Source organism: Heptranchias perlo, unplaced genomic scaffold (genome assembly GCF_035084215.1).
Source record: "Heptranchias perlo isolate sHepPer1 unplaced genomic scaffold, sHepPer1.hap1 HAP1_SCAFFOLD_44, whole genome shotgun sequence".
NCBI classification, from domain to species: domain Eukaryota; kingdom Metazoa; phylum Chordata; class Chondrichthyes; order Hexanchiformes; family Hexanchidae; genus Heptranchias; species Heptranchias perlo.
Window position 1 is genome coordinate 11,834,810 of NW_027139453.1, and position 26,906 is coordinate 11,861,715.

At 43.4% G+C, this 26,906-nt stretch overlaps 1 protein-coding gene across 1 annotated transcript; it reads right to left on the reverse strand.

Moving 5' to 3' along the window:
* Positions 1-11,481: 11,481 nt before the first annotated feature.
* Positions 11,482-26,073, reverse strand: LOC137312956 (probable G-protein coupled receptor 139). Its single transcript, XM_067979318.1, has 3 exons — positions 25,878-26,073; positions 15,726-15,794; positions 11,482-12,392 (listed from the first exon to the last, which is right to left on the reverse strand). The coding sequence occupies exons 1-3, from the start codon at positions 26,071-26,073 to the stop codon at positions 11,482-11,484; spliced, it is 1,176 nt and encodes a 391-aa protein (XP_067835419.1).
* Positions 26,074-26,906: the final 833 nt, after the last annotated feature.

The following is a 26,906-nucleotide window of genomic DNA, read 5'->3' on the forward strand; positions in this document are numbered from 1 at the left end:
ATTCATGCTCCAGCTCCTGAGTTGCTGCACAAACACTTGTATTTATGCTGTGACCCAGACTAAATTCAGAGAGCAGTTGAAGAATTTGTTGAAATATCCCTTTTCTCTAATTGTTAAAACCATTAAATGATGAGAAGAACGGAAGAATTCCCAGCATCAGAACTCAATCCTCTTTCATATTCTGTCCGACCCGCTCCCCCCCCGGGGTCTGTGCTATAGAGATATTGGGGTCAATCGGCTATGACACCGAACCAGTCCAAAATGCGATCAATGGTTCCCAATTTGAATGGAGGTTTGGGGACGATCACAACCTCTGAGCTCCCTGCAGTGCTTCTTGAATGGGGCCGGGAATTTCACTACTGCTTCCTGTCGAGACATTGTGGGACTGGCCAATCGTTGGAAGATGCTTTAAATTATTGAAATAAATTGTCTATTAAACGTTCAGTAACATGACGGAAGACTCCTTTGAATATTTGCAAACTTAATTGGACAAAAAGTGAACATTTACACAGTCAAGAAACACCCGGTAAACATTAACAGACTCAAGTAAATACGCTGTAATCATCAACAGTCGCACAGAATGGCTCTTTAGGTATTAACCTTCTCACAGGAACAACCTGTAAACATTAACATTCACATAAAACACCTGTCAACATGAACAGTCTCACAGAAACACCCTGTAAACATTAACCGATTCACAGAAACAGGTTGTAAATAATAACATACGCACAGAAAGACACTGTAAATATTAAGAGAATCATAGAAACACTGTAAACTTTAACAGACTCACAAAAATACACTGTAAACATTAACAGACTGTCAGAAACATTGTAAACATTAACAGATTCAAGGAAACACCCTGTAAACATTGAAAAGTCTCACAGATACACGCATCAAGCCCTGAAATACTGACATCTTTCCATGCTAATACATTGCCAGTCACTTCCTGTCAGCAAGGAATCACTCCCTGAGACCCCAGGATGAGTTAATAAAAGAACATAAGCATCCTGTAAATATTACAGTTGATGAACAGACACCCTGTACCAACCACAACACTGCCAGAGAATTCCAGTAAACAATAACATACTGCCAATGATTCATGAATATTAACACACCGATAGATTACAGAGCTTAATATTAACACTCTCACTGAGACACTCTGTACTTCATCGCCCCCGCCAGAGACACCATGTGACCTGTAAAAGACTCCCACTGATCTCAGGAATATTGACACCCTGACAGAGATATAGGTGAATATTAACAACAATAACTCGCATTTATACAGCGCCTTTAACGTAGTGAAACATCCCAGGGCGTTTCACAGGACCGATTATCAAACAAAATTTGAGACCGAGCCGCCGAAGGAAATATGAGGACAAGTGACCAAAAACACTGGTAAAGAGGGAGGTTTTAAGGAGCGTTTTAAAGGGGGAAAGGAAGGCAGAGAGACAAAGAGGTTTTGCGACGGCACTTCAGAGGTCAGGCAGCTGAAGGCATGGCCGCCAATGGTGGGGCGATGAAAATCGGGGAAAGGCAAGAGGCCAGAATTGGAGGGGCGCAGAGATCTCGAAGGGTTGTCGGGCTGGTAGAAGTTTCAGAGATAAGGTGGGGCGAGGCCGTAAATGGATTTGAAGACAAAGATGAAAATTTTAAAATCGTGGCGTTGCTGGACCGGGAGCCAATGAAGATCAGCGAACACAGAGGGGTGATGGGAGCACGGGACTTGATTCGAGAGAGAATTCCGGCAGCAGAGTTTTGGATGAGCTCAAGTTTGCAGAGGGATCAAGGTTGGAGGCGGGCCGGGAGAGCATTGAAGTAGTTGAGTCTGGAGGTAACAAAGGCATGGATGAGGGTTTCAGCAGCAGATGAGCTGAGGCAAAGGGTGGAGACGGGCGATGTTACAAAGGCGGAAGTAGGCGGTCTTGGTGATGGAGAGGATATGGGGTCAGAAGTTCATCTCAGATTCAAATTGGGTGATAAGGTTGTGAACGGTTTGATTCAGCCTCACACATTGGCCAGGGAGAGGGATGGAGTCACTGTCGAGGGAATGGATTTAGTGGCAGGGACCGAAGACAATGGCTTCGGTATTCCCGACGTTCAATCGGAGGAAATTTCTGTTCAACTAATGCTGGATGACGGCGAAGCAGCCGAACAAATCAGAGGCAGTGGAGGGGTCGGGAGAGATGGTGGGGATGTGGAGCTGGGTCTCGTCAGCAGCCTGAACTGGTTCCTCCCGGACTGAGCAGGATTACTATTGCAACAACAGGTCTACGTGGTGTGAAACTAACCTTTCTCACGACGGTCTGATCGGAGCTCCCGTTCAATATTAGCGTGTGAACAATCCAGCGCTGGGTGAATTGTCCCTCACAATGATAGGAACAGCCAACATCGAAGGATCAAAAAGCGACATCCCGACGAGCGCTTGATCGCCACAGGCCGTCTGGAACCTGACGTTGTGTTTTCGGATGATCTCGGCGAGGCGCAGCATGTAGAGGATAAATAGGCGGGGGCCAAGGGGAGAGCAATGGGGGATTGCGGGGGTAAATGTGCGGGAGCGGGAATAGAAGCAATTGCAGTTGATTCTCTGACGATGACTGGAAAGGTGGGAATGGACCAGGCAATGGCATTCCCTCCTCGGCAAAGAGTGAGGGGAAAGACCGTACCAAAGTGAGAGGGAAAGGGAGACACACAGTGCAAGAAGTGGTGAGAAATAGAGCGGGATAGATGAGAGAGTCAGAGAGACAGAGGGGGAGAGAATTAAACAGAAACAGAGTAAAGGTGTGACACAAACTCAGACAGAGCACGAGAGAAAATGAGCATCGCACACTGGTCCAGAATTAAAATATAGAATCGCAAATAAGACAAGGTTCAATCGGCCCCCTGAACCCTCTATTTAAACCTCCTTTTTATACCAATGTTATCCCCCCTTATTAAATCCACTTTAATTTATCGTTTGAAACTTCATTAAACCCCTTTTAATCCATTTTAAACCTCATTTTTAAACCCTACTATTTAAGTAATTTTGGCCCCTTTTTAAACCCATTTTTTGGAGAGACTGTCTTTCTCCAAACTCTCCGACTGTGGTTCCTTTTGAAACCCATCTCTTTCTCACCGCGCTCACAGTCTCTCTCCTAACCCCTTTTAAACCCCTTTACCGCCCGTTTAACTATTTAACCTCCTTAAACCGCTTACAACTGTCCTTTTTAAACCTTTTAACCTCTTGAACCAATTTTTTTCCTCCAACCCCCTTTTAAAAGTTTAACCCCCTTTTTAACCTTTCAACTTATTTAGCCCTCTTTTTAACCTCTTTAATACCATTTCAACCAGTAACTTATTTAACCCCGTTTAACCCTCTTTTTAATCCACTTTATAACATTAGTCTCCTTTTAAACCCTTTTGAAGCTCTTCAACATTGTTCTTAATCGCCTGCTGTGAGAGAAGAAAAGCGACCCCCAGACATTGAGAACAATGGAGGTCTGCAGAAAGGGAGAGGGGACAGGGGCTCTGGCCTCGGTGCGACTCACAGGAAGTGACCTCGCCGCGTAAGACAATGATGACCCAACATGGCCGCCTCCAACGCTGCTGCCACGCCCACTCCGCATCCGACATTTTGTCCTTTCCCAGAAGTGAGCTCGCCACGTCGATGCCAGCTCAACGTATCCACCGCTGGGATGATCCGGATATAATCTTGATGATGGACATTGAAATTCCCCCATCCAGAGTACATTCTGTGCTCTTTCGACTCTCAGCGATTCCAACAAATGATGTTCAACATGAATGAGTACTGATTCATCAGCTGAGGGAGGACGATAATGGTCATAATCCGTAAGAGGTTTGAGCTGAAGAAATGACACATCATGGGGTCTGTCGGCAATGTTGAGTAATCACAAGGCCACTCCCCTTTTCAAGTAGATATCCAATTCCCTTTCAACAGTAACTATTGAATCTGCTTTCACCGCCCTTTTAGGCAGTGAATTCCAGTTCATAACAACTGGATGCGTAAAGAAATTGCTCCTCATCTGTCTTCCGGTTCTTTTGCCAATTATCTTCAATCTGTGTACTCTGGATATCGACCCTCCTGCCAGTGGAAACTGTTCATTTTTTTCTCTGTCAAACCCTCTCTCAATTTTGAACACCTCGATTAATTTTCGCCTTAACCTTCTCTGTTCTCAGGAGAACCATCCCAGCTTCATAGAATCATAGAATCATAGAAGTTACAACATGGAAACAGGCCCTTCGGCCCAACATGTCCATGTCGCCCAGTTTATACCACTAAGCTAGTCCCAATTGCCTGCACTTGGCCCATATCCCTCGATACCCATCTTCCCCATGTAACTGTCCAAATGCTTTTTAAAAGACAAAATTGTACCCGCCTCTACTACTGCCTCTGGCAGCTCGTTCCAGACACTCACCACCCTTTGAGTGAAAAAATTGCCCCTCTGGATCCTTTTGTTTCTCTCCCCTCTCACCTTAAATCTGTGCCCCCTCGTTATAGACTCCCCTACCTTTGGGAAAAGATTTTGACTATCGACCTTATCTATGCCCCTCATTATTTTAAAGACTTCTATAAGATCACCCCTTAACCTCCTACTCTCCAGGGAATAAAGTCCCAGTATGTCTAACCTCTCCCTGTAAGTCAAACCATCAAGTCCCGGTAGCATCCTAGTAAATCTTTTCTGCACTCTTTCTAGTTTAATAATATCCTTTCTATAATAGGGTGACCAGAACTGTACACAGTACTCCAAGTGTGGCCTCACCAATGCCCTGTACAACTTCAACAAGACATCCCAACTCCTGCATTCAATGTTCTGACCAATGAAACCAAGCATGCTGAATGCCTTCTTCACCACCCTATCCACCTGTGACTCCACTTTCAAGGAGCTATGAATCTGTACTCCTAGATCTCTTTGTTCTATAACTCTCCCCAACGCCCTACCATTAACGGAGTAGGTCCTGGCCCGATTCGATCTACCAAAATGCATCACCTCACATTTATCTAAATTAAACTCCATCTGCCATTCATCGGCCCACTGGCCCAATTTATCAAGATCCCGTTGCAATCCTAGATAACCTTCTTCACTGTCCACAATGCCACCAATCTTGGTGTCATCTGCAAACTTACTAACCATGCCTCCTAAATTCTCATCCAAATCATTAATATAAATAACAAATAACAGCGGACCCAGCACCGATCCCTGAGGCACACCGCTGGACACAGGCATCCAGTTTGAAAAACAACCCTCGACAACCACCCTCTGTCTTCTGTCGTCAAGCCAATTTTGTATCCAATTGGCTACCTCACCTTGGATCCCATGAGATTTAACCTTATGTAACAACCTACCATGCGGTACCTTGTCAAATGCTTTGCTGAAGTCCATGTAGACCACGTCTACTGCACAGCCCTCATCTATCTTCTTGGTTACCCCTTCAAAAAACTCAATCAAATTCGTGAGACATGATTTTCCTCTCACAAAACCATGCTGACTGTTCCTAATTAGTCCCTGCCTCTCCAAATGCCTGTAGATTCTGTCCCTCAGAATACCCTCTAACAACTTACCCACTACAGATGTCAGGCTCACTGGTCTGTAGTTCCCAGGCTTTTCCCTGCAGCCCTTCTTAAACAAAGGCACAACATTTGCTACCCTCCAATCTTCAGGCACCTCACCTGTAGCGGTGGATGATTCAAATATCTCTGCTAGGGGACCCGCAATTTCCTCCCTAACCTCCCATAACGTCCTGGGATACATTTCATCAGGTCCCGGAGATTGATCTACCTTGATGCGCGTTAAGACTTCCAGCACCTCCCTCTCTGTAATATGTACACTCCTCAAGACATCACTATTTATTTCCCCAAGTTCCCTAACATCCATGCCTTTCTCAACCGTAAATACCGATGTGAAATATTCATTCAGGATCTCACCCATCTCTTGTGGTTCCGCACATAGATGACCTTGTTGATCCTTAAGAGGCCCTACTCTCTCCCTAGTTACCCTTTTGCCCTTTATGTATTTGTAGAAGCTCTTTGGATTCACCTTTGCCTGATCTGCCAAAGCAATCTCATATCCCCTTTTTGCCCTCCTGATTTCTCTCTTAACTCTACTCCGGCAATCTCTATACTCTTCAAGGGATCCACTTGATCCCAGCTGCCTATGCATGTCATATGCCTCCTTCTTATTTTTGACTAGTGCCTCAATCTCCCGAGTCATCCAAGGTTCCCTACTTCTACCAGCCTTGCCCTTCACTTTATAAGGAATGTGCTTACACTGAACCCTGGTTAACACACTTTTGAAAGCCTCCCACTTACCAGACGTCCCTTTGCCTGCCAACAGACTCTCCCAATCAACTTCTGAAAGTTCCTGTCTAATACCATCAAAATTGGCCTTTCCCCAATTTAGAATTTTAACTTTTGGGCCAGACCTATCCTTCTCCATAGCTATCTTAAAACTAATGGAATTATGATCACTGGTCCCAAAGTGATCCCTCACTAACACTTCTGTCACCTGCCCTTCCTTATTTCCCAAGAGGAGGTCAAGTTTTGCCCCCTCTCTAGTCGGGCCATCCACATACTGAATGAGAAATTCCTCCTGAATACACTCAACAAATTTCTCTCCATCCAAGCCCCTAATGCTATGGCTGTCCCAGTCAATGTTGGGAAAGTTAAAGTCCCCTACTATTACCACCCTATTTTTCTTGCAGCTGTCTGTAATCTCCTTACATATTTGCTCCTCAATTTCCCGTTGACTATTTGGGGGTCTGTAGTACAATCCTATCAAAGTGATCTCTCCCTTCTTATTTTTCAGTTCTACCCATATGGACTCAGTGGGCGAACCCTCGGATATATCCCCTCTCACTACTGCCGTGATGTTCTCCCTAATCAAGAACGCAACTCCCCCTCCTCTCTTACCTCCTGCTCTATCTTTCCTATAGCATCTGTACCCTGGAACATTGAGCTGCCAGTCCTGCCCCTCCCTTAGCCATGTTTCAGTAATAGCTATAACATCCCAGTCCCATGTACCCATCCATGCCCTGAGTTCATCTGCCTTGCCCATCAGACTTCTTGCATTGAAATAAATGCAGTTTAATCTAGTCTTCCCTTGGTCTTTGCCCTGCTTTCTCAGACCATCTGTCCGGTCATGTTCTGTACACTCTCCCTTACTGCCTTTTGTTTCTGTCACCACTTTATTTCCCACTGACTTCCTGCATCGGTTCCCATCCCCCTGCTTCTCTAGTCTCTCCACATAACTGTAGTCCCTCAACCCTGGAACCATTCTAGTAATTCTCTCCTGCTTCATCTCCAATGCCTTGACATCCTTCTGAAAGTGTGATGCTCAGAATTGGACACAATACCACAGCCGAGACCGAACCAGTGATTTGTAAAGGTTTAGTATAACTTCCTTGCTTTAGTACTGTATGCCTCTCTTTCAAGCCGAGGAACCCACATTATTTTTAAAAGCCTTCTCAACTTGTCTTGCGACCGACAAAGATTTCTACATGTTAACCCTCTGGTCGCTCTATTCCTGCACCCACTTAAAAATTGTACCAATTTTTTTACATTGCCTCGCCTGTTTCTCCCTTCAAAAATGGAACACTTCTCACTTGAATGATAGCTGCGTGAACTTATAACTATTTACAGGATTTTTCTCTGTGTTTGTCCATATCCATATGACAGTTGTGTGAATCTATAAATAGTGATAGGTTGTTTCTCTCGGTATGTTTATATCTATATGTTAGTGGTGTGAATCTATAAATAGTGATAGGTTGTTTCTCTCGGCATGTTTATATCTATATGTTAGTTGTGTGAATCTATAAATAGTGACAGGTTGTTTCTCTCACTGTGTTTATACCTATAGGAGAGCTGTGTGAGTTTATACATATTTACAGGGTGTTTCTATGAGACTGTTAAAGTTTACAGTTTTATTCTGCGAGAATGCGAAAGTTTGCAATGGGTTTCATGGAGTGTTCCGATGTTTCCACGCTAATTATTTCATTTGATAATATTTTATACGTTTTCCTTTGATTCCTTGGTGTCAATCCTTTGCTTCTTTTATTTTTCCACCCCCTCTGTAAAAACCATGATATGTTTGTCTGGGTAAGGTCACTCTTTGGAAACATGTTGTTGTTGTCTTGTTCTCGTTTAAGGCCTGAGTTGGGAGCAGCTCATCGTTCCATCGCCGGGATCCGTGCTTGGTAAGATTCTGCAATTTAGGAAGAGTTGTTTATCGTGAAATGTGTACCCTGATATCTTGGGATGGATTAAAACAGAGAACCAGTTTCTGCGATCCAGATATTTTTCCGCTGTCATTCCTCGCTTTTTTTCTTTCACTATCTCGTATTTCTTCCTCCGCTTTAGCTCAACACAGGAGGAGGAACTCTGTTTTTTCTGTTTTTTCCTCGGTATTTTATGGGCAGTTGAAATATTTCGCATTCGCTTACCATCAATTTAAAAATGTGTATTATATGTTAAGCTAGATTCTGTTGTAGAAAAGTGTTATGTTGACAACAAGTCTGTTTGTTAAATGCCTGTGATGAATGCTCCCTGCTTTAAATAAGGAGCTCCCTTCGCTGTGTGAACTCATACAGTCAGTTCATTGCTTTCGCATAAAAGCCATCAGTCACTCTCACAGAATTACAATCATGGATTCGCAGATCGATTTTCAATACCTTTTGCGAACAAATATTTAAAGTATTTCAGGATATACAGAAGATTTACTATCCCCTCCTCGCTGCTGCTGGTGTTCATCGTAAGATTCCACGTCCGGTGATTAATTCTATAAACCATGTTTAACTCTAATATTATTCTTCCTGTTTACCATCAGTTTTAATGGAATTCTGTGCTTCAACTTTTTGTGTCTTTGTTAATGCATTTATTGATAAATAAAAATACTGGCTTATCTTTGCTGCTATTGGTGTGGCTGGTAAATCTCTATACCCAGTTAATAATTCTGTAAATCCTGCTTAAATGTGTTTCTCTTCTTGTCATTTCCCAAACTATCCAGGCTTCTGTCGGCTATTGATTCTGTACGTGGTACGGTGGTACCAAGATTCAAATATTCTCTATCAAACTCCAGCAATGATATTAGACGAGTCTATTTATTGAACAACTTTCAGTCTACTATCCACGCTGAACATTTCTAACAGATCAAACGAATGTGCTCATGGTTTAGGACACTTTGCACCTTCTGCTTCCTATCATTACTGACAGAGTCACAGGACAAATCCTGGCCAATCACAAACACGCCTTTAAATGTCTGAAAATTTCCGCGAATGGTTCAGTTCCAGTCATAGTATCAAAGAAGGTACAGCACCGGAAGTGGACATTCGGCCCATCGCGCCTCGCTGGATCTTCAAAAGAGCTATCAAAATATGACCATTCCACTGCTCTTTGCCCAGAGCCCTGTGTTTTTCCCCTTCAAGTGTTTATCTAATGCCCTTTTGAAAGTTACTGTTGAATTGCCTTCCTCCATCCTTTCATGCTGTGAATCCCAGATCATTACAACTCGCTGGGTGAAAAAATATTTCCTCATGTCGCCACTGGCTGCTCTGCCGATCACCTTATACCTGTGTCCTCTGGTTACCGGCCCTTTTTCCACTGGAAACACTTGGTCCTTATTGATTCTTTCAAAACCGTTCATGATTTTGAACAGTCAGTGTCTCCTTTCCTAACATCTCCAGTTCTGTATTAGTGCCGCAGTTTCTGCCGGTTAGAATAGGATTACAAGTACAATTTACATTCTCACAAAATGTTCATTTAGTTACATTGCAATATATTTATTTCCCATCTTTGTTTTGAAATTACAGTTGAATCCTACGCCTGTCTGGCACAGTTGAGTGAATCTCTCATTGAGTCCCAGAGTGTCCCTTTATTGTCTTCTGATGTACTTTAGGATAAGCGATCTCAGCTGATGGGAACGGACGTACTGATGATAGGAAAACACGTTGGGATTTCCTCGTCTGTGTTTTCTCTGCACCATTGGTGAAAAACGTACCAGGATAAACCTCTCCCATTTGTATTCGGATACTTTTCAAAATCAATCGCCGACCACACCCGCAGTGCTGCACTGAAGTGTCAGCCTAGATTATATGCTCGAATCTCTGGATTACGGTTCGATACAATGACCGTCTGGCTCAGAATCGAGAATTCAACCGCTTAGTCAAGGCTGACAGTATAAAGGAACAAATGTTAAATTGAGCGAACGGGAGAACAGGGCAATAGATGGCGGATTGGGAGAAACACAACGCGGAGATTTGCTGGTTAAAGTAACCTGTAATACCAAATGATCCCACCTGTATTTATAAAGAAAGGGGTTTTTGAAGATTATGATACTGAACAGGAAATGACCCGCCTGAAAGTGGAACTGGCCCAATTGAATCGGCTGGAATGAAGGCAAATTCAACGGGACCAGCTGTGGGGCAGGCTGAATACCAGATGGATAAAGAACAGGTTAAAGGCCAAATGGGTCACATCACTGACAGAGGTTCCAGGGGTAAACAGGGAGGTTGTAACAAAATGAGATAAAAGAAAGGGTTTTAAAATCCGGGGTGGTATTTTCAGGAGATAAATGTGCACACAGATTGGCAAAAGTCAAATAAGACATGAGTGAGGTACAATTTTCCCAATTGGAAACAATTGGGTATTGCAAGCCAAGAAATCCGTGAATAAACAGAGAGGTCTGAGCTAATAACATGTTAAAATGGTTAATGTTACTGAGTGACAAAGTGGAACAAAATGTGATTTATGAAAAGAACAGAATGCAAAGGATTTGCTTGGGGACAAAAAAAAGTTGTGATCAACGGAAAGGAACGAACCAAGCGTTATTCGGAGCATTTAATAAAGGGAGTGTGTGCTTACAGAGTAAAGCAACATCAGAGCTTTGAGACAGGAAGGGGTAACTGAGACTCTCCCACAAGCGCGATGTTGGCAGATCGTCTTTGTGATCTCACGCAGGCGCAGAAGGTTAAGTGGTGTTTTGATTGAGGTTTTTCCGATTTTGAAAGGAATTGATGTAGTAGATCGAGATAAATATTGTTCGCTGGTGGAGGAGTCTATGACCAGGGGGCATAACGTTAGAATCAGAGTCAGGTCATTCAGTAGAGAAGTTCGGAAAGGGGTGGTGGAAGTGTGGAAATATCTCGCCCAAAAAGCAATAGTTACTCGCTTAATCAATAACTTTAAACCTGAGATCGATAGATTTTGGCAGCAATGAGTACTAAGGGATATGGAGCTAAGGCGGGTAAGTGGAGTTAGGATACAGATCAGCCCTGATCTCATTGAATGGCGGAACAGGCTCGAGGGACTGAATGACCTCCTCCTGTTCCTATGTTCCAATGTATAGAACATGCGGTCTTTGTCACATATTTCCCAGTGTTGGGTTTGGGAAGCGTCGGGAAGGAGAGCCAACCTGCTGGGACCCGCGAAACTCATCGAGGAGCACAGGGTGGGATATGAGACGGAATAAAGTTCCAATGCCGGGAATTCTGCCGCTATTGTCCTCGTTTAACTAATTTAAATATTAATTTGAGAGGATATTTCACCCCATTCTTCAGCTCCTCTCTGAATTTAGTCTGGGTCACTGCATAAATACACGTGTTTGTGCAGCAGCTCAAAAGCAGGAGCATGTAGCTGGTTTGATCTGCGATAAACATCGGGTCATTGAAACCTGTGCGATAATAACGGTTTGTAATTCGCACTGATAGGAAAAATAAAACATATGTCATCCATAGCAGTATGAAATTGGCGGATATCGCAAACAGTAAGATGATGGATTTTCTTCGGTTCTCCATCTCCGGATCATTGTGATTCGCATCACTCTTGCTGCCCCTGAGCCTCCTGCGGACTCTACTGGCCACCAAAATGTTTCCTACAGTCAGAGAATTGAGCAGCAATATCAGGAATATTGGGAGCAGTGGAGTGAAACAGCGGTGAATCCATGTAAATGCGACCCATGCAGCTGAAGGATAAAAGTCTGGTTTTACAATACAGCCCCAGGGTACGTTCTCCAATATAATGTATGGTTCAAATGCAAAGTACCAGGGGATGTTTTTTGAACAGAACAGCGGGCACAAAGTTCCTATAACCACGGCTGCAGTTTTCTCGGTGCAATATTTAGTCCTCAGCTTCTGACAACAAATGGTTATGAAACGATCAAAAGTGAAAGCGACTGTTAACCAGACAGAAATGTCTGAGACAGCATGGTTAAGGGCAGTTTGGAAAGAGCACACAGGGGTGAGGAACAGGAAGTTAGTCGGGAAATAATACTCCTTAATCCGAAACAATATTACGTCATTGATGATGACCAATAGATCCGCCGCTGCCATGGCCACCAGGTAGCGAGTGACACATTTCGAGAGACCGCACTTTCCTCGGGACAGGATCACAATCGTCATCACGTTAGCTGTGAAAGGGAAAGAAACAGAAACAGTGAATCACACAACAGGTTACAGCAAAAGAGCCAATTTCACAGTATTTTGTGTGAAACATACATCTTATGAGAGTTTTTGAGAGTGCTGAGTAAATAATAACAAATAAACATTCCCAGTAAAGAGGAAGGAATGAATCGAAGATATTCTCTGTGAATTTACTCGGAACTGCACCCTCTCTGACGCCGTAAGTTCGCCAGAGGAGCAGTGTAAACCCGGCGCAGCACCAAGGATTTTTAATTCCATTGATGAACATTAGCCAAAACAAAGCGAGATAATATGTTATAAATAATTACAATCAGTTGTAAGTCAGAAGGGCAAATGACATAATGGAAAGAAAACGTAAGAATATAGATTGCAAGTAAGTAATAAATTGTCAACTATAAATTGGGAGATAATTATTCAGTGCGGAGCAGTGAAAATTAAGCCAGCTCAAAATGCGGTCAATGCAAAATGGGGACCCCGAAGGGTGATCTCAACTGGCTGGGTTTGGACCCGTGAGCAGGAGAGGGGAGTGGACCAGGTGGTGGTCGGAAATAGTTCGGAGTTGTCAGATTTTATTCTCAGACTGGAGGTCGTGACAACAGATTGCAGCAAAACTCTGCTGTCAAACATCATCATACAAGGGAACTTGGCAGGTTTGAACTCGACCAAGTTGCAGCAATTTCGTTTCACAAACCCCAGCTGAACCGTTCACATGGTCAAAAGACTTTCCATCGCTGCAAAACCCATGTCTGTCATCGACAACTTCCACAGTCCAACACCATCTGGGGAAACTCCAACAATGTCCGCAAGGGGCAAAGGGTTAGTAATGAGCAGCAACGGACAACTTTATCTTGTTCTATTATGCCTAAAAAACAAATGTACCTCCCAAGTACAGGATGCAACAAGGGACACAATCCGACCTCAAAGGGAAATGATGGCAGCGATCCCGAGATCGAATAATAGACCAGTGCAAGTGACAATAGAGGCTGTCGTTCAACCCGGTCCCCGGATTACAGTACAGACCAGTGCAATTGATAATAGAGTCTCTCGTTCTACCAGGTCCACGGATCGCAGAACAGACCAGTGAAAGTGACAATAGAGGCTGTATTTCCACCAAGGGAAACAAAGTACCTGCCGAGATTCAACTTCAGAAAGATTGTCTGGGACATTCATACCTCTGAATTGAATCCATCTGTAATATCACTCCGACAAAAAAGCGTTATGAAGAATTTGTCTCCATGGTCTGGAATGAAGTAATTGAGGAAATTGTAGCTGCGTTCGTAAATAGTCTTCAAAATCTCATTATTCATTAATTGTGCTGTTGGATTGGAAAATTACAATGGACTCTCCAATATTTGAGAAGGGTGGGAGATAGAAACTATATAACGATATACCTGCCGCTCTAAAGTCAGTTGTGGGATAATTACCAGAATCTGTTAATAGGGACAGAGTGACTGAGCACTTGGACAAATTTGAGCCACGTGCTAGTGAAGAGAAACACAGGGTAATTCGGCACCAACGCGTGGCGAAGGCTCTGGGGTCGGGACTCAGGCTTTCGTTTCCTCAAACAGTGGCACTCCAACGACATAGGTAGGACTAAGAAAGAGGTTCTGCTGAGGGAGTTTGAGCTGCTATAGACTGAATTATAAAGCAGAACTACAAAGGTGATAATCTCTGGATTATGACATGAACCACGAACAAATTGGCACAGAATAAATCAGATCAGAGAGAAGAATGCGTGGCTCAAAGATTGGTGTGGGAGAAGTGGGTTTAGGTTCCTGGAGCACTGGCACCAATACTGGGGAAAGAGGGAGCTGTTCCGTTAGGACGGGCTTCACCTGGACCAAGCTGGGACAAATGTTCTGGCAAACCGAATAACAAGGGCGGTAGAGAAGGCTTTAAACTAAATAGAGTGGCGGAGGGCTCAGGTGGGATGAAGTTTAGATTAATAAAAAGAAAAGACAAAGAAGTAGTACAGGAAAGCGATGGGGGTAAAGATAAACAGAGTGTGTCAGGAAGGGACAGAGCATACAAACATAAGAGTGCACTAGCAAATGGGGCCTGGGTAGGAAAGAATGGTAAAAAAGACAAATTTAAAGTTTCTTTATCTGAATGCATGCAGCATTCGTAATAAGATCGAAGAATTGACGGCACAAATAGAAACAAATGGGTATGATCTCGTGGCCATTATAGCGACGTGGTTGCAAGGTGACCAAGTTTGGGAGCTAAATATTCAGGGTTATTTAACATTTAGGAAGGATAGGAAAAAAGGTAAAGGTGGTGGGCAGGCTCTGTTAATAAAGGATGAAATTGGTATAATATTGAAAAATGATCTTCGCTCAGAAGATCAAGGTTTCGAAACTATTTGGGTGGAGGTAAGAAATTACAAGGGAAAGAAATCACTGGTGTGAGTAGTATTTCGGCCCCCTAACAGTAGCTATACTGCAGGGCACAATACTAATCAGGAACTAAGGGGGGCTTGTAAAAAAATGTAATGCAATAATCATGGGCGATTTCATCTTTCACATAGATTGGACAAATCAAATTGGCAAAAATAGCCCTGAGCAGCAGTTGACAGAGTGCATTCGCGACAGGTTCTTAGACCAATACGTCGGGGTACCAATCAGGGAGCAGACCATTTTGGATCTGGCAATGGGTAACGAAACAGGATTAATTAACGATCTCAAAGTGAAAGATTCCTTGGGAAGCAGTGATCATAACATGATAGAATTTCACATCCAGTTTAAGAGCGAGGATCTTGGGTCTTGCTTTCAACTGTTTAAGTTCAATTTTAAAGTGTACATTTATACGTTTCTGTCAGGCTTCAGCAGAGAGAGCTGCTGTAGTAAGTAAATTGGTTAGATAGATTAAACTGGTACCTGAAGGTGGGGCAGGCCTGACGCATCTGAGTCACAAACTGTTGAAATACAGGGGCATGTCAGTGCGACAGGACGGTGTGCGGACATCACAGTGAACTGCTGAGAGTTTGGTAAATGTGGGAGTTTAAGGGTTAATCTCTTTAAAATCTAGTGTATATTGCTTTCAACTGTTTAAGTTCAATTTTAAAGTTTATTTTTTTAAGTTTTTGTCAGGCTTCAGCAGAGAGAGCTGCTTTGGTAAGTAAATTGGTTCGCTGGATTAAATTGGTACCTGAAGGTGCGGCAGGCCTGACTCATCTGAGTCATAAACTGTGGAAATACAGGGGCCTGTCAGTGCGACAGCACGGAGTGCGGCAGGACAGAGTGAAATGCTGAGCTTTTGGTAAGTGTGGGAGTTCGGTGAAGTGGGGGAAGGAGGTGCTGCTTTGCCTTGCTTTTCCTTACTTTTTCCACCGAGCGGCAGTGGACCTGAGCGTTGAAGACTGAGATGAGGGAATAAAAGCAGCAGCAGACCTGCAACAAGAGAAAACTACTGCGCAACGTCACAGGTGAGGCAGGAGACTCCAAGAGATGAGCACAGTATAAAAGGAGAGACCGAGAGCGGGAGGAGAGTCTGAAAGGCTAAGGCAAGTCATGGCAGCACAGCTCGCACCCGTGATATGCTCCGTCTGCACTATGTGGGAAGTCATGGACACTACCAGTGTCCCTGGCGACCATGTGTGCAGGAAGTGTGTACAGCTGCAGCGACTGGCTAACCGTATTTCGGAGCTGGAGCTGCGGGTGGATTCACTGTAGAGCATCCGCGATGCTGAGACTGTCGTGGATAGCAAGTTCAGTGAGGTGGTCACAACGCAGGTAAAGATTACACAGGCAGAAAGGGAATGGGTGACCACCAGGCAGTGTAAAAGGACTAGGCAGGTAGAGCAGAATTCCTCTGGGGTCAACTCCCTCTCAAATAGATATTCTGCTTTGGATAATGTTGGGGGAGATGGCTTATCAGGGGAAAGCAGCAAGAGCCAAGTTCGGGGCACCACGGGTGGCTCTGCTGCACAGGAGGGGAGGAAGATGAGTGGGAGGGCTATAGTGATAGGGGATTCAATTGTTAGGGGAACAGAGAGGCGTTTCTGCGGCCGCAAACGTGACTCCAGGATGGTATGTTGCCTCCCTGGGTCTTGGGTCAAGGATGTCACGGAGCGGCTGCAGGGCATTCTGGAGGGGGAGGGTGAACAGCCAATAGTCGTGGTCCATATTGGTACGAACGACATAGGTAAAAAAAGGGATGAGGTTCTGCAAGGTGAATTTAAGGAGTTAGGAGATAAATTAAAAAGCAGGACTTCAAAGGTCGTGATCTCAGGATTACTACCAGTGCCACGTGCTAGTGAGGATAGGAGCAGGAGAATAGACAGGATGAATGCGTGGCTGCAGGGATGGTGTCGGAAGGAGGGATTTAGATTCATGGGACATTTGGTCCGCTTCTGGGGAAGGTGGGACCTGTTCAAACGGAACGGCTTAAACCCGAGCAGGAACGGGACCAATATCCTCGCGGGGGTGTTTGCTGGTGCTGTTGGGGAAGGTTTAAACTCGAGTGGCAGGGGGATGGGAACCTGAACGGGGAGTCAGAAGGGAATAAAGTTGAGAGCAGCAAGAGAGGGGAAGACCCAGTGGAAATTTACAATACAAATAGTACGAACAGTTGTTCAAGAACAAGTGAAAGGGAAAAGCGTTGAGCAGCGGAAAGAAAGTGTACTTGAGGCACGACTGATAAAATAAGAACTAGAAGGCGGAAGGCAGCAAAGCTGAAGGTCAGGCTAGGGTGTGTGGCCCAACTAAGAGTTCTATTTACAAATGGACGGATTATAAGGAATAAATTAAATGAACTACAGGTTCAAATTCAAATTGGATGGTATGACATGATAGATATTACTAAGACTTGGCTGCAGGATGGTCAGGATTGGGAACTAATTATACCAGGTTATAAGGTCTACATGAGAGATAGGGTAAATGGATGATGGGGAGGAGTAGCCTTAATGATTAGAGATGAAATCACTTCAATTATAAAGGGGGATATAACGAGAGGTAAGCAGCCAACAGAGACATTATGGGTTGAATTGAGAAATAGGTTAGGATCTAAGACTATAGTTGGAGTTGTATACAGGAACACTGGCAGCAGCTCTGAAGTGCTAGGTTGTATAAATGCAGAGATTCGACAAGCGTGTAAGAAAGGCATAGTGGTCTTAATGGGGGACTTCAATCTTCACACAGATTGGGAAAAGCAGACTAGCAACTGTCAGAAAGGTAGTGAATTTCTTGAGAGTGTCCGGGATAGTTTTCAACAGCAGTATGTCCTAAAGGCAACAAGGGGGCAAGCCATACTCCATTTAGTAATGAGTAATGAACCATATTTAGTTAACGGCTTAACTGCGTGAACATCTATCCAATAGTGATCATGACATGATCGAGTTCAATGTAGTGGTTGAAAGGGAAAAATTGAGTCAGCTGCTAAGATTCTAGACTTGGGCAAGGCCGACTTCAATGGGATGAGACAGAGACTGTCCACAGTGAACTGGGCAAACCTGTTCATGGGTAAAACGACTGATGATCAGTGGGAAATGTTTAAAGAAACATTTAACGTGATACAGAATCGGTTTATACCCCTGAGGTAAAAGAACTATACATGCCAAAAAATACAGCCATGGACAACAAAAGAGGTAAGGGACAGTATAAGACATAAGGAAAGGGCATACAAAAAGACATAAAATTGTACAGATCCTGGCGAATGGGACAGATACCAAGATCAACAAAGGGTCACAAAGCAGATTGTAATGGCTGCAAAAGGAAAGTATGACATGAAACTCGCAAGGCGTATCAAAAGCAATACGAAGAACGTTAATAGTTATATTAGGAAAAAGAGGGTGGTCAGGGGAGCAGTGTTGGCCCCTTGAAAACTGAAAGTGGGGATATTGTCATTGACAATGGGGAAATGGCTGGCATGTTGAACAATTACTTTGCGTCGATATTCACAGTTGAAAAAGAGGATAGCCTGCCGGAAATCCCAAGAAAACTGATATTGAATAAGGGACAGGAACTGGATAACATTAACATAAGTAAAGCAACAATAATGAAGAAAGAAAAACACTAAAGAATGACATTGTGACTAGTGGAGTCCCGCAGTCATCTGTCTTGGGGCCTTAATTATCACAATATTTATTAGCGACTTAGATGAATGCATAGAAATTCTCATATCTAATTTTGCCGATGACACAAAGATTGGTGGCATTGTAAGCAGTGCAGATGAAAACATAAAATTACAAAGTGATATTGATAGATTAGGTGAATGGGCAAAAATGTGGCAAATGGGATTCAGTGCAGACAAATGCAAGTTCATCCACTTTGGATCAAAAAGGATAGAACAGGGTACTTTCTAAATGGTAAAAAGTGAAAAAAACAGTGGATGTCCAAAGAGACTTCGGGGTTCAGGCACATAGATCATTGAAGTGACATGAACAGGTGCAGAAAATAATCAAGAATGCAAATGGAATGTTGGCCTTTGTATCTCGAGGACTGGAGGACAAGGGGGCAGAAGTTATGCTGCAGCTATACAAAACCCTGGTTAGACCGCATGTGGAGTACTGTGAGCAGTTCTGGGAACCGCACCTTCGGAAGGACATATTGGCCTTGGAGGGAGTGCATCTTAGGTTTACTAGAATCATAGCCTGACATCAAGGATTAAGTTACGAGGAGAGATGACACAAATTGGGGTTGTATTCTCCAGAGTTTCGAAGGTTAAGGGGTGATCTGATCGAAGTTTATAAGATATTAAGGGGAACGGATAGGGTGGATAGAGAGAAACTATTTCCGCTGGTTGGGGATTTTAGGAGTCGGGGGCACTGTCTATAAATTAGAGCCAGGCCTTTCAGGAGCGAGATTAGAAAACATTTCTGCACAGAAAGTCTTGTAGAAGTTTGAAACTCACTTTCGCAAACGGCAATTGATACGAGCTCAATTGTTAAATTTAAATCAGATATAGACAGCTTTTTGTCAATCAAATGTATTAAGGGATATGGGCCAAAGGCAGGTATATAGTGTTCGATCACAGATCAGCCATGATCTTATCAAATGGCGGAGCAGGCACGAGGGGCTGAATGGCCTACTCGTGTTCCGATGTTCCTATGTTCCTCTGTCTGAAACTATTATTTTGAATTAAAAGAAGGGCAATTATAAAGGAATGAGGGCGGAATTGGCTGAAGTGGATTGGGGAAATAGATTTGATGGTATGATGTTGGAAAAGCAGTGGCAAACATTTTAAAAAGATACTTTGTGACTCGCAACAAAAATATATCCCTGTTAGGACGAAAGACTCCACAAAAATGGTGAACCAACCAAGGCTAACTAAGATGTGGAGATGCCGGTGATGGACTTGGGTTCACAATTGTAAACAATTTTACAACACCAAGTTATAGTCCAACAATTTCAAATAAAAATTGTTGGACTATAACTTGGTGTTGTAAAATTGTTTACAAAAGGCTAACTAAGGAAGTTATAGATGGTATCAGTTTAAAAGAAAAACCATACAGCATGGCAAAGATTACTGGTAAGCCAGAAGATTGGGAAAACTTTAAAAACCAGCAAAGGAAGACTAAAGGAATAATAAAGAGGGAGAAAATAAATTATGAGAGTAAACTATCAAGACATAAAAACTGACAGTAAATGCTTCCACAAGTAAATAAAAAGGAAGAGGGTAGCTAAAGCAAACATTGGTCCCTTCGAGGATGAGACTGGCGAAATAATAATGGAAAACAAGCAAATGGCAGAGGAATTGAACAGATATGTTGTATCTGTTTTCGCATTAGAAGACACTAATATTATAACAATCGTAGTTGAAAATCAAGGGGCAAAGGGGAGAGATGAACAAAAAACAATCACTATCACTAGAGAAGAAGTACTAGGTAAACTAATGGGTCTAAAGCCTGACAATTCCGCTAATCCTGATGGCTTGTATCCGAGGATATTAAAGGAAGTGGCTACAGAGATAGTGGATGCATTGGTTGTAATCTTCCAGAATTTACGAGATTCTGGAAAGGTCCCAGCGGATTGGAAAACCGCAAACGTAAGATTCCTATTCAAGAAGGAAGTGAGACAGAAAATGTTAACGAAAGACCAGTTCGCCTAACATCTGTCATTCAGAAAATGCTAGAATCCATTATTAAGGAAGTAGTTGCAGGACTTTTGGAGACTCATAATACAATCAAAAAGAGTCAACATGGTTTTATGAAGGGGAAATCGTGCCTGACAAATTTAATAGAGTTCCTAGAGGAAGTAACGGGCAGGGTGGATAAAGGGCAAGCAATGGATGCAGTGTATTTGAATTTCCAAAAGGCATTCGATAAGGTGCCATATAAAAGACTGCTGCACAAGATAAGAGCTCATGGTGTTGGAGGTAATATATTGACATCAATGGAGGATTGGCTAACAAACAGAAAACAAAGAGTCGGGATCAAAAGGGTCATTTTGAAAATGTCAATCTGTACCTTTTGGGGTGCCGCAGGGCTCAGTGCTGGGGCCTCAACTATTCGCAACATATATCAATGACTTGGATGAAGGAACAGAGTGTCTTGTGGTGGAATTTGCTGATGATACAAAGATAGGTGGAAATTCAAGTTGCGATGAGAACACAAAGTGTCTGCAAAGGGATATTGACAGGTTAAGTGAATGGGCAAAAATTTGGCAGATGGAACATAATGTGGGAAGAAGTGAAGTCATCCACTTTGGGAGGAAAAGTAAAAAAGCAAAATATTATTTGAATGGAGAAATCCTACAAAATGCTGCGCTACAGAGGGTTCTGTGTGTCCTCGTACATGAATCAGAAAAAATCATCATACGCGTGCAGCAGGTAATCCAGTAGGCAAAGGGAATATTGGCCTTCATTTCGAGGGGGATGGAGTGTAAAAGCAGCGAGATCATGCTACAACTGTACAGGGTGCTGGTGAGATCAAACTTGGAGTAGTGCGTACAGTTCTGGTGCCCTTATTTAAGGAAGGACATACTTACATTGGAGGCAGTTCAGACAAGATTCACTAGGTTGATTCGGGATATGGAAGGGTTGTGGATATGGAGGAAAGATTGAACAGGTGTGGTGTAAACTCATTGGAGTTTAGAAGCATGAGAGGAGATCTTATTGAAACTTACAAGTTTCTGAGGGGACTCGATAGGGTAGATGCTGAGAGGATGTTACCCCTCATGGGGTATCTAAAAACTAGGGGGGCATAGTCTCAGAATAAGGGTTGGCCAGTTTAAGACGGAAATTAGGAGGAATTTCTTCTCCCCGAGGGTAGTGAACCTTTGGAATTTTTTGACCCCAAATATCTGTGAAGGCCGAGTCATTGAATCCATTCAGGGCTGAGTTAGACACATTATTGTCAACAAAGGATTCAAATGATATGGACAAAAGGCAGGAAAGTGGAGTTGAGGTAAAAATCAGATCAGCCATGATCTGATAGAATGGCGGAGCATGGTCGAGCGGTCGAATGGCCTCTCCTGATCCTAGCTCTTATGGTCTTATGGTCTTCTGGTCTTTTGCAATAGGGGGAGCCTTTACAAACCGGATGGCCTCCACCTGTATAACGGTGGTGCGAGGTGGTTGGGGTTAGAGGTGTTGGCAGGCAAGATAGCTAGAATGATGGGGGAGGGTTTAAACTGGATGCGGGGGTGTTTGCGGTCAGTGTAAGAGAACACCAGTACCGACTGGAGCAACTTTCAGTTGTACCAGTGAAAACACAAATCAAAGCTTAATGAGTCTAATTCCAATAGTGGGAGGTCAACAAAGTAAAATTATTGATAAAGTAAATGGGAAAGCCAAATATGAGAAAGCTAAAAAAGTTGCGCTTGCATTAATAGAAGTCTGATAACTAAGATGGGTGATATGGAAGGTATGGCAGCGGTTCATAGATTAGTCATTAGTTTCGTTACAGAGACATGGTGGAATGATTCCAATCAATGGTATACCTATCTGGTAGGGTATAAATTGTTTAGAGTAGACCGTGTCAGGAGAGAGGGCGATGGGGTTGCAGCATATGTGAACTCCAGTATTGAGGCACAAGTCAGAGAGGATATATAAAAGGAAAGTGCTCCTCTACTTTTCCGAGTTGCTCAGCATTTAGAATATCCCCCGATTTATCTTTCTTAGGTCCAACATGGATGACCTCACACTTGCCCACATTAATCTGCACCTGCCATAATTTTGCAGCGCGTTTTCCGCCGAATATCCTGCTCTGCTCAACCGACAAGTTCTGTGAGCGGAGCGTCGGTCGAATAGCGCCATCCGGTGGGAGGGTATCGAACTGATCACCAAGCCAGTTGAATCCCAGAAACTCCGTGCCGTGGACAAGGTGAAACTCGAACTCAGGCCAGCCAAGATGGCTTTAAAACTTGCACAATTACGGAGCTGCAGTTGTCGAACTTTCAGCTGCTTACCTCACTGTGAAACGTCGTGTAATTATATTGAAACTGGTAAGAATATTGATAAATATGAGGCGGTCGTAATGGATGGTCAGAAAGGTCGGTGGCATATTCAATGGAATGGATTGTCCTCGGTCTCAGTGCGAGCACCCCATACCAATCAATGTGTACACACATGGCCACCTGAATTGCCTGAGATGCAAAGATTGATTGATGTAGATGAAAGATTCAGTTCAGTCCTCTCCACCGAACAACTTGAGCAGTTTTTAATGATTTTCTAGACCAGGGATAAATCTGACAATTGCAGGCCAGTCAGCCGAACGTCGTTGGTGGGGAAACTTTAAGAAACAATAATTTGGGAAAAAAATAATTGGCACATTGAAAAATATGGGTTAATACATTTCAGCCAGCAGGGATTTGTTGAAGGCAAATCATGTTTGGCGAACTTGGATGAGTTCTTTGATGAAGTAAAGGAGAGGGGTGATGAAGGTTGTGCGGTTGATGTTGTGTACTTGGAATTTCCAAAGGTGTTTGATAAAGTATCACATAATAGACTTCTTAACAAAATTGAAGACCACGGGGTTCAAGGGGCGGTGGTTGCGTGGATACGAAATTGGCTCAGGGTCTCATGTTTCGCTGCTGGTCCAATATCCCGAATATAAACATTTTAATGTGTTTTATAACTGCCTGCACAATTTTCGGCCGTAGGCCATAACTGTGCTTGGTGCACGATCGCAGCTCTGAATATAACACATCTCCACACTGGTTTCACCAACTCCTTGAGCACCAATAGTGTTAACAGCGATCTACCTACTATAGAATTAGAACAAAAAAAATAGCAACAGGAGTAGGCCATATGTTCCCTCGAAACTGCTCCGCCATTCAATAAGCTCATGGCTGAACTTCGAACTCAACTCCACTTTCCAGCGCGATTCCCAGATCCTTTGATTTCCCTAGATTCCAAAAATCTGTCTTTCTCAGCCTTCAATGCACTCAACAACTCTGCATCCACAACCCTCTAGGGTAGAGAATTCCAAAGATCCACTGCCCTCTGATTGATGAAATTCCTCCTCATCTCAGTCTTAAATGGCCGTCCCCTTATTCTGTAACTATGCCCCCTAGTTCTAGGCTGTCCAGCCAGGAGAAACAACTTCTCAGCATCTACCCTGTCAAGCGCCCTCAGAATATTATGTGTTTCAATGAGATCACCTCTCATTCTTCTAATCTACAGAGAGTTTAGGCCCATTCAACTCAATCTCTCCTCAGAGGAACATCTCTCATCGCAGGAATCAATGAAGTGAAAATTCTGGCACCGCCTTCAAGAATATCCTTCCTCAGCTATTGAGACCATAACTGTTCACATTGCTCCAGGTGAGGACTCACTAAAGCCCTGCACAACTTCAGTAAGATTTCCTTACTCTTGTAATCCAACCCCCTTGCAATAAAGGCCAACATGCTAATTGTTTGCGGGACCAACATGTTTATTTTCGAGTTCCTTGTACGAGGACATCCAAATCTCTGTGAACACCAACATTTAAAAAATTCTCATCATTTAAAAAATAATCTGTTTTTCTATTCTTCCTACCAAAGTGAGTAACCTCACATTTCCCTCCATTGTAATCCTTCTAACACCTTCTTTACCACTCACTTAACCGGTGTATATCCCTTTGCTGACTTTTTGAATTCTCCTCACAGCTTACTTTCCCAACTAGCTTTGCATCATCAGCAGACTTGGATACATTACACTCGGTCCCTTCATCTAAGTCATTAATAGAGATTGTAAATAGCTGAGGCCCAAACACCGACCTTTCGACACCCCACTAGTTACAGCCTGCCAACCTGTAAATGTCCCGTTCATCTCTACACTCTGTTTTCTGTCCGTTAAGCAATCCTCTATCCATCGAAACACAAACATAGAAACATAGAAAATAGGAGCAGGAGTAGGCCATTCGGCCCCTCGGGCCTGCTCCGCCATTCAAAATGATCATGGCTGATCGTCTAACTCAGTACGCTGCTCCCGCTTTTTACCCATGTCCTGTGATCCCTTTAGCATTAAGAAATATATCTATCTCCTTCTTGAATACATCTAATGACTTAGTCTCCACTGCCTTCTGTGGTAGAGAATTCCAGAGGTTCACCACACTCTGAGTGAAGCAATTTCACCTCATCTCGGTTCTAAGTGGCATACCCCGTATACTGAGATTGTGACCCCTGGTTCTGGACTCCCCAGCCATCGGAAACATCCTCCCTACATCTAGTCTGTCTAGTCCTGTTAGAATTTCATATGTTTCGATGAGATCACCTCTCATTCTTCTAAACTCTAGTGAATATAGGCCGAGTCGACCCAATCTCTCCTCATACGTCAGTCCTGCCATCCTAGGAATCAGTCTGGTAATCATTCGTTGCACTCCCTCCATGGCAATGACATCCTTCCTCAGATAAGGAGACCAAAACTGCACACAATACTCCAGATGTTGTCTCACGAATTCCCTGTATAACAGCAGTAAGGCTTCCCTGCTCCTGGACTCGAATCCTCCTACTCCCACCAGTGTTTTCTCCTCCTTGTTAAATCTTTCTTCCACCCAAACTGATTCTACTTCCTGTTCTTCTGAACCAAGATCCATTCTTTCCACTGTCCTTATGTCATCCTTTATTATCAGAGCTACACCCCTTCATTTGCTACTCTGCTTGTCTTTTCGGAACGTCAAGTTCCATGGAATATTTCATTCTGAACCTTGGTCACCTTGCAATCACGTCTCTGTAATGGCGATTAGGTCAAACCCTTTTATCTCTATTTGTGCAACTAATTCGTCTCTCTTATTAAGAAGCTCCGTACATTCAGATAAAGAGCCTTTAATTTTAACTTTTTATCATTTCCTATGCTTTGAACTTATTTTTTGATGCGTTAATGGAACAGCTCCCTCTTTCGATAGTACAGTTGCCAATGTTCAATGAATTGAAACCCTTGTCTCCCACATCACTCTTTGAGCCACGCATTTAACTCTTTGACCTGTTTGTCCCTACGCCAATCTGCACGTGGCTCAGGTAGGATTACAGAGATTATCACCTTTGAGATTCTGTTTGTTAATTCAAACCCTAACTCCTCAAATTGACTCAGCAGAACCTCATTCTTCTTTCTACCTTTGTCGTTGGCTCCTACATGGACCACGACAAATGAATCCTCCCCCTCATGCCCTAAGTTATTCTCCAGCCGCGAGGAGATATCCATAACCTTGCCAAACGGTTGGCAACGCAGCCCACGGGAATCTCGGTCGCGGCTGCAGAGAACTGTGTCTATCCCCCTGAAAATAATATCCCCGACCACTACAACATTCATTTACTCCCCCGACTTGAATGGCCTCCTGGGCCACCGTGCCGTGGTATATTTGCCCATCCTCCCTGCAATCTTTGCTTTCAACCTTACAGGTAGCAAGTGCCTTGTACCTGTAGGACAAGGTCAAATGCTGTGGCTCCTCCAACATTACATCCAGGGTCCCCATAACAGCCTGACTCGCAATCACACCCTCCTGTTTTTGACCACTGAACGAATCTAAACTACAACCTAATCTAAGGGGTGTGAATGTCTCCTGGATGAAAGTGTCCAGTTAACTCTCCCCTTTCCGGATGCATTGCAGTGTCTGCAGCTCGGACTTCAGCTGAACAACTTTGAGCTGAATCGCCTTGAACTGTGGACACTTACCACATATGTGGTTGCCTGGGATCTCTCTGATCTCCACAAAATCCCACATGCTGCTTTTCCATTCACTTAGCAGAAATACAGTGTAATACAACACTCGTAAGTTACCTTCAATCAGTGTTAATATGGGCCTTCACTGTCTGTCAGCAGATACTTACTTCCGTTTCCCAGCATACCTTCCACTATAACTGAATGTGAATTCAAAACCTTTCACTTTGTATTAAACGACAGTTACTATCTGTTACAGTTAAAGGCGAGGGAAATAATTAACCAGAGAAAGTCAGCTGGAGAACATTAGCCAGAGGTCCCTATCGCTGCTACAGAGTAACTGGAGCAACTTCATAATCTGACAACAGCCCACTGGCAGAATGTTGCTCACATTCTCACTTACAGCCGCATCAACTTGAAACATTCAATGTATTTAGTTGGAGATTAAAAACACATTATAACATCAATTAACATATCACACAAGA

What these genes read in the sequence shown, in the direction of transcription:
- LOC137312956 (XM_067979318.1), bottom strand. Translation starts at nt 26,073, where the DNA reads ATGAATGTTGTAGTGGTCGGGGATATTATTTTCAGGGGGATAGACACA. An exon ending in TGTAGGAGCCAACGACAAAG is followed by an intron (nt 15,795 to 25,877) that starts GTAGAAAGAAGA and finishes CTCTTGTTGCAG; the next exon opens with GTCTGCTGCTGCTTTTATTC. An exon ending in ACTGCCGCTCGGTGGAAAAA is followed by an intron (nt 12,393 to 15,725) that starts GTAAGGAAAAGC and finishes TCCCTTTCACAG; the next exon opens with CTAACGTGATGACGATTGTG.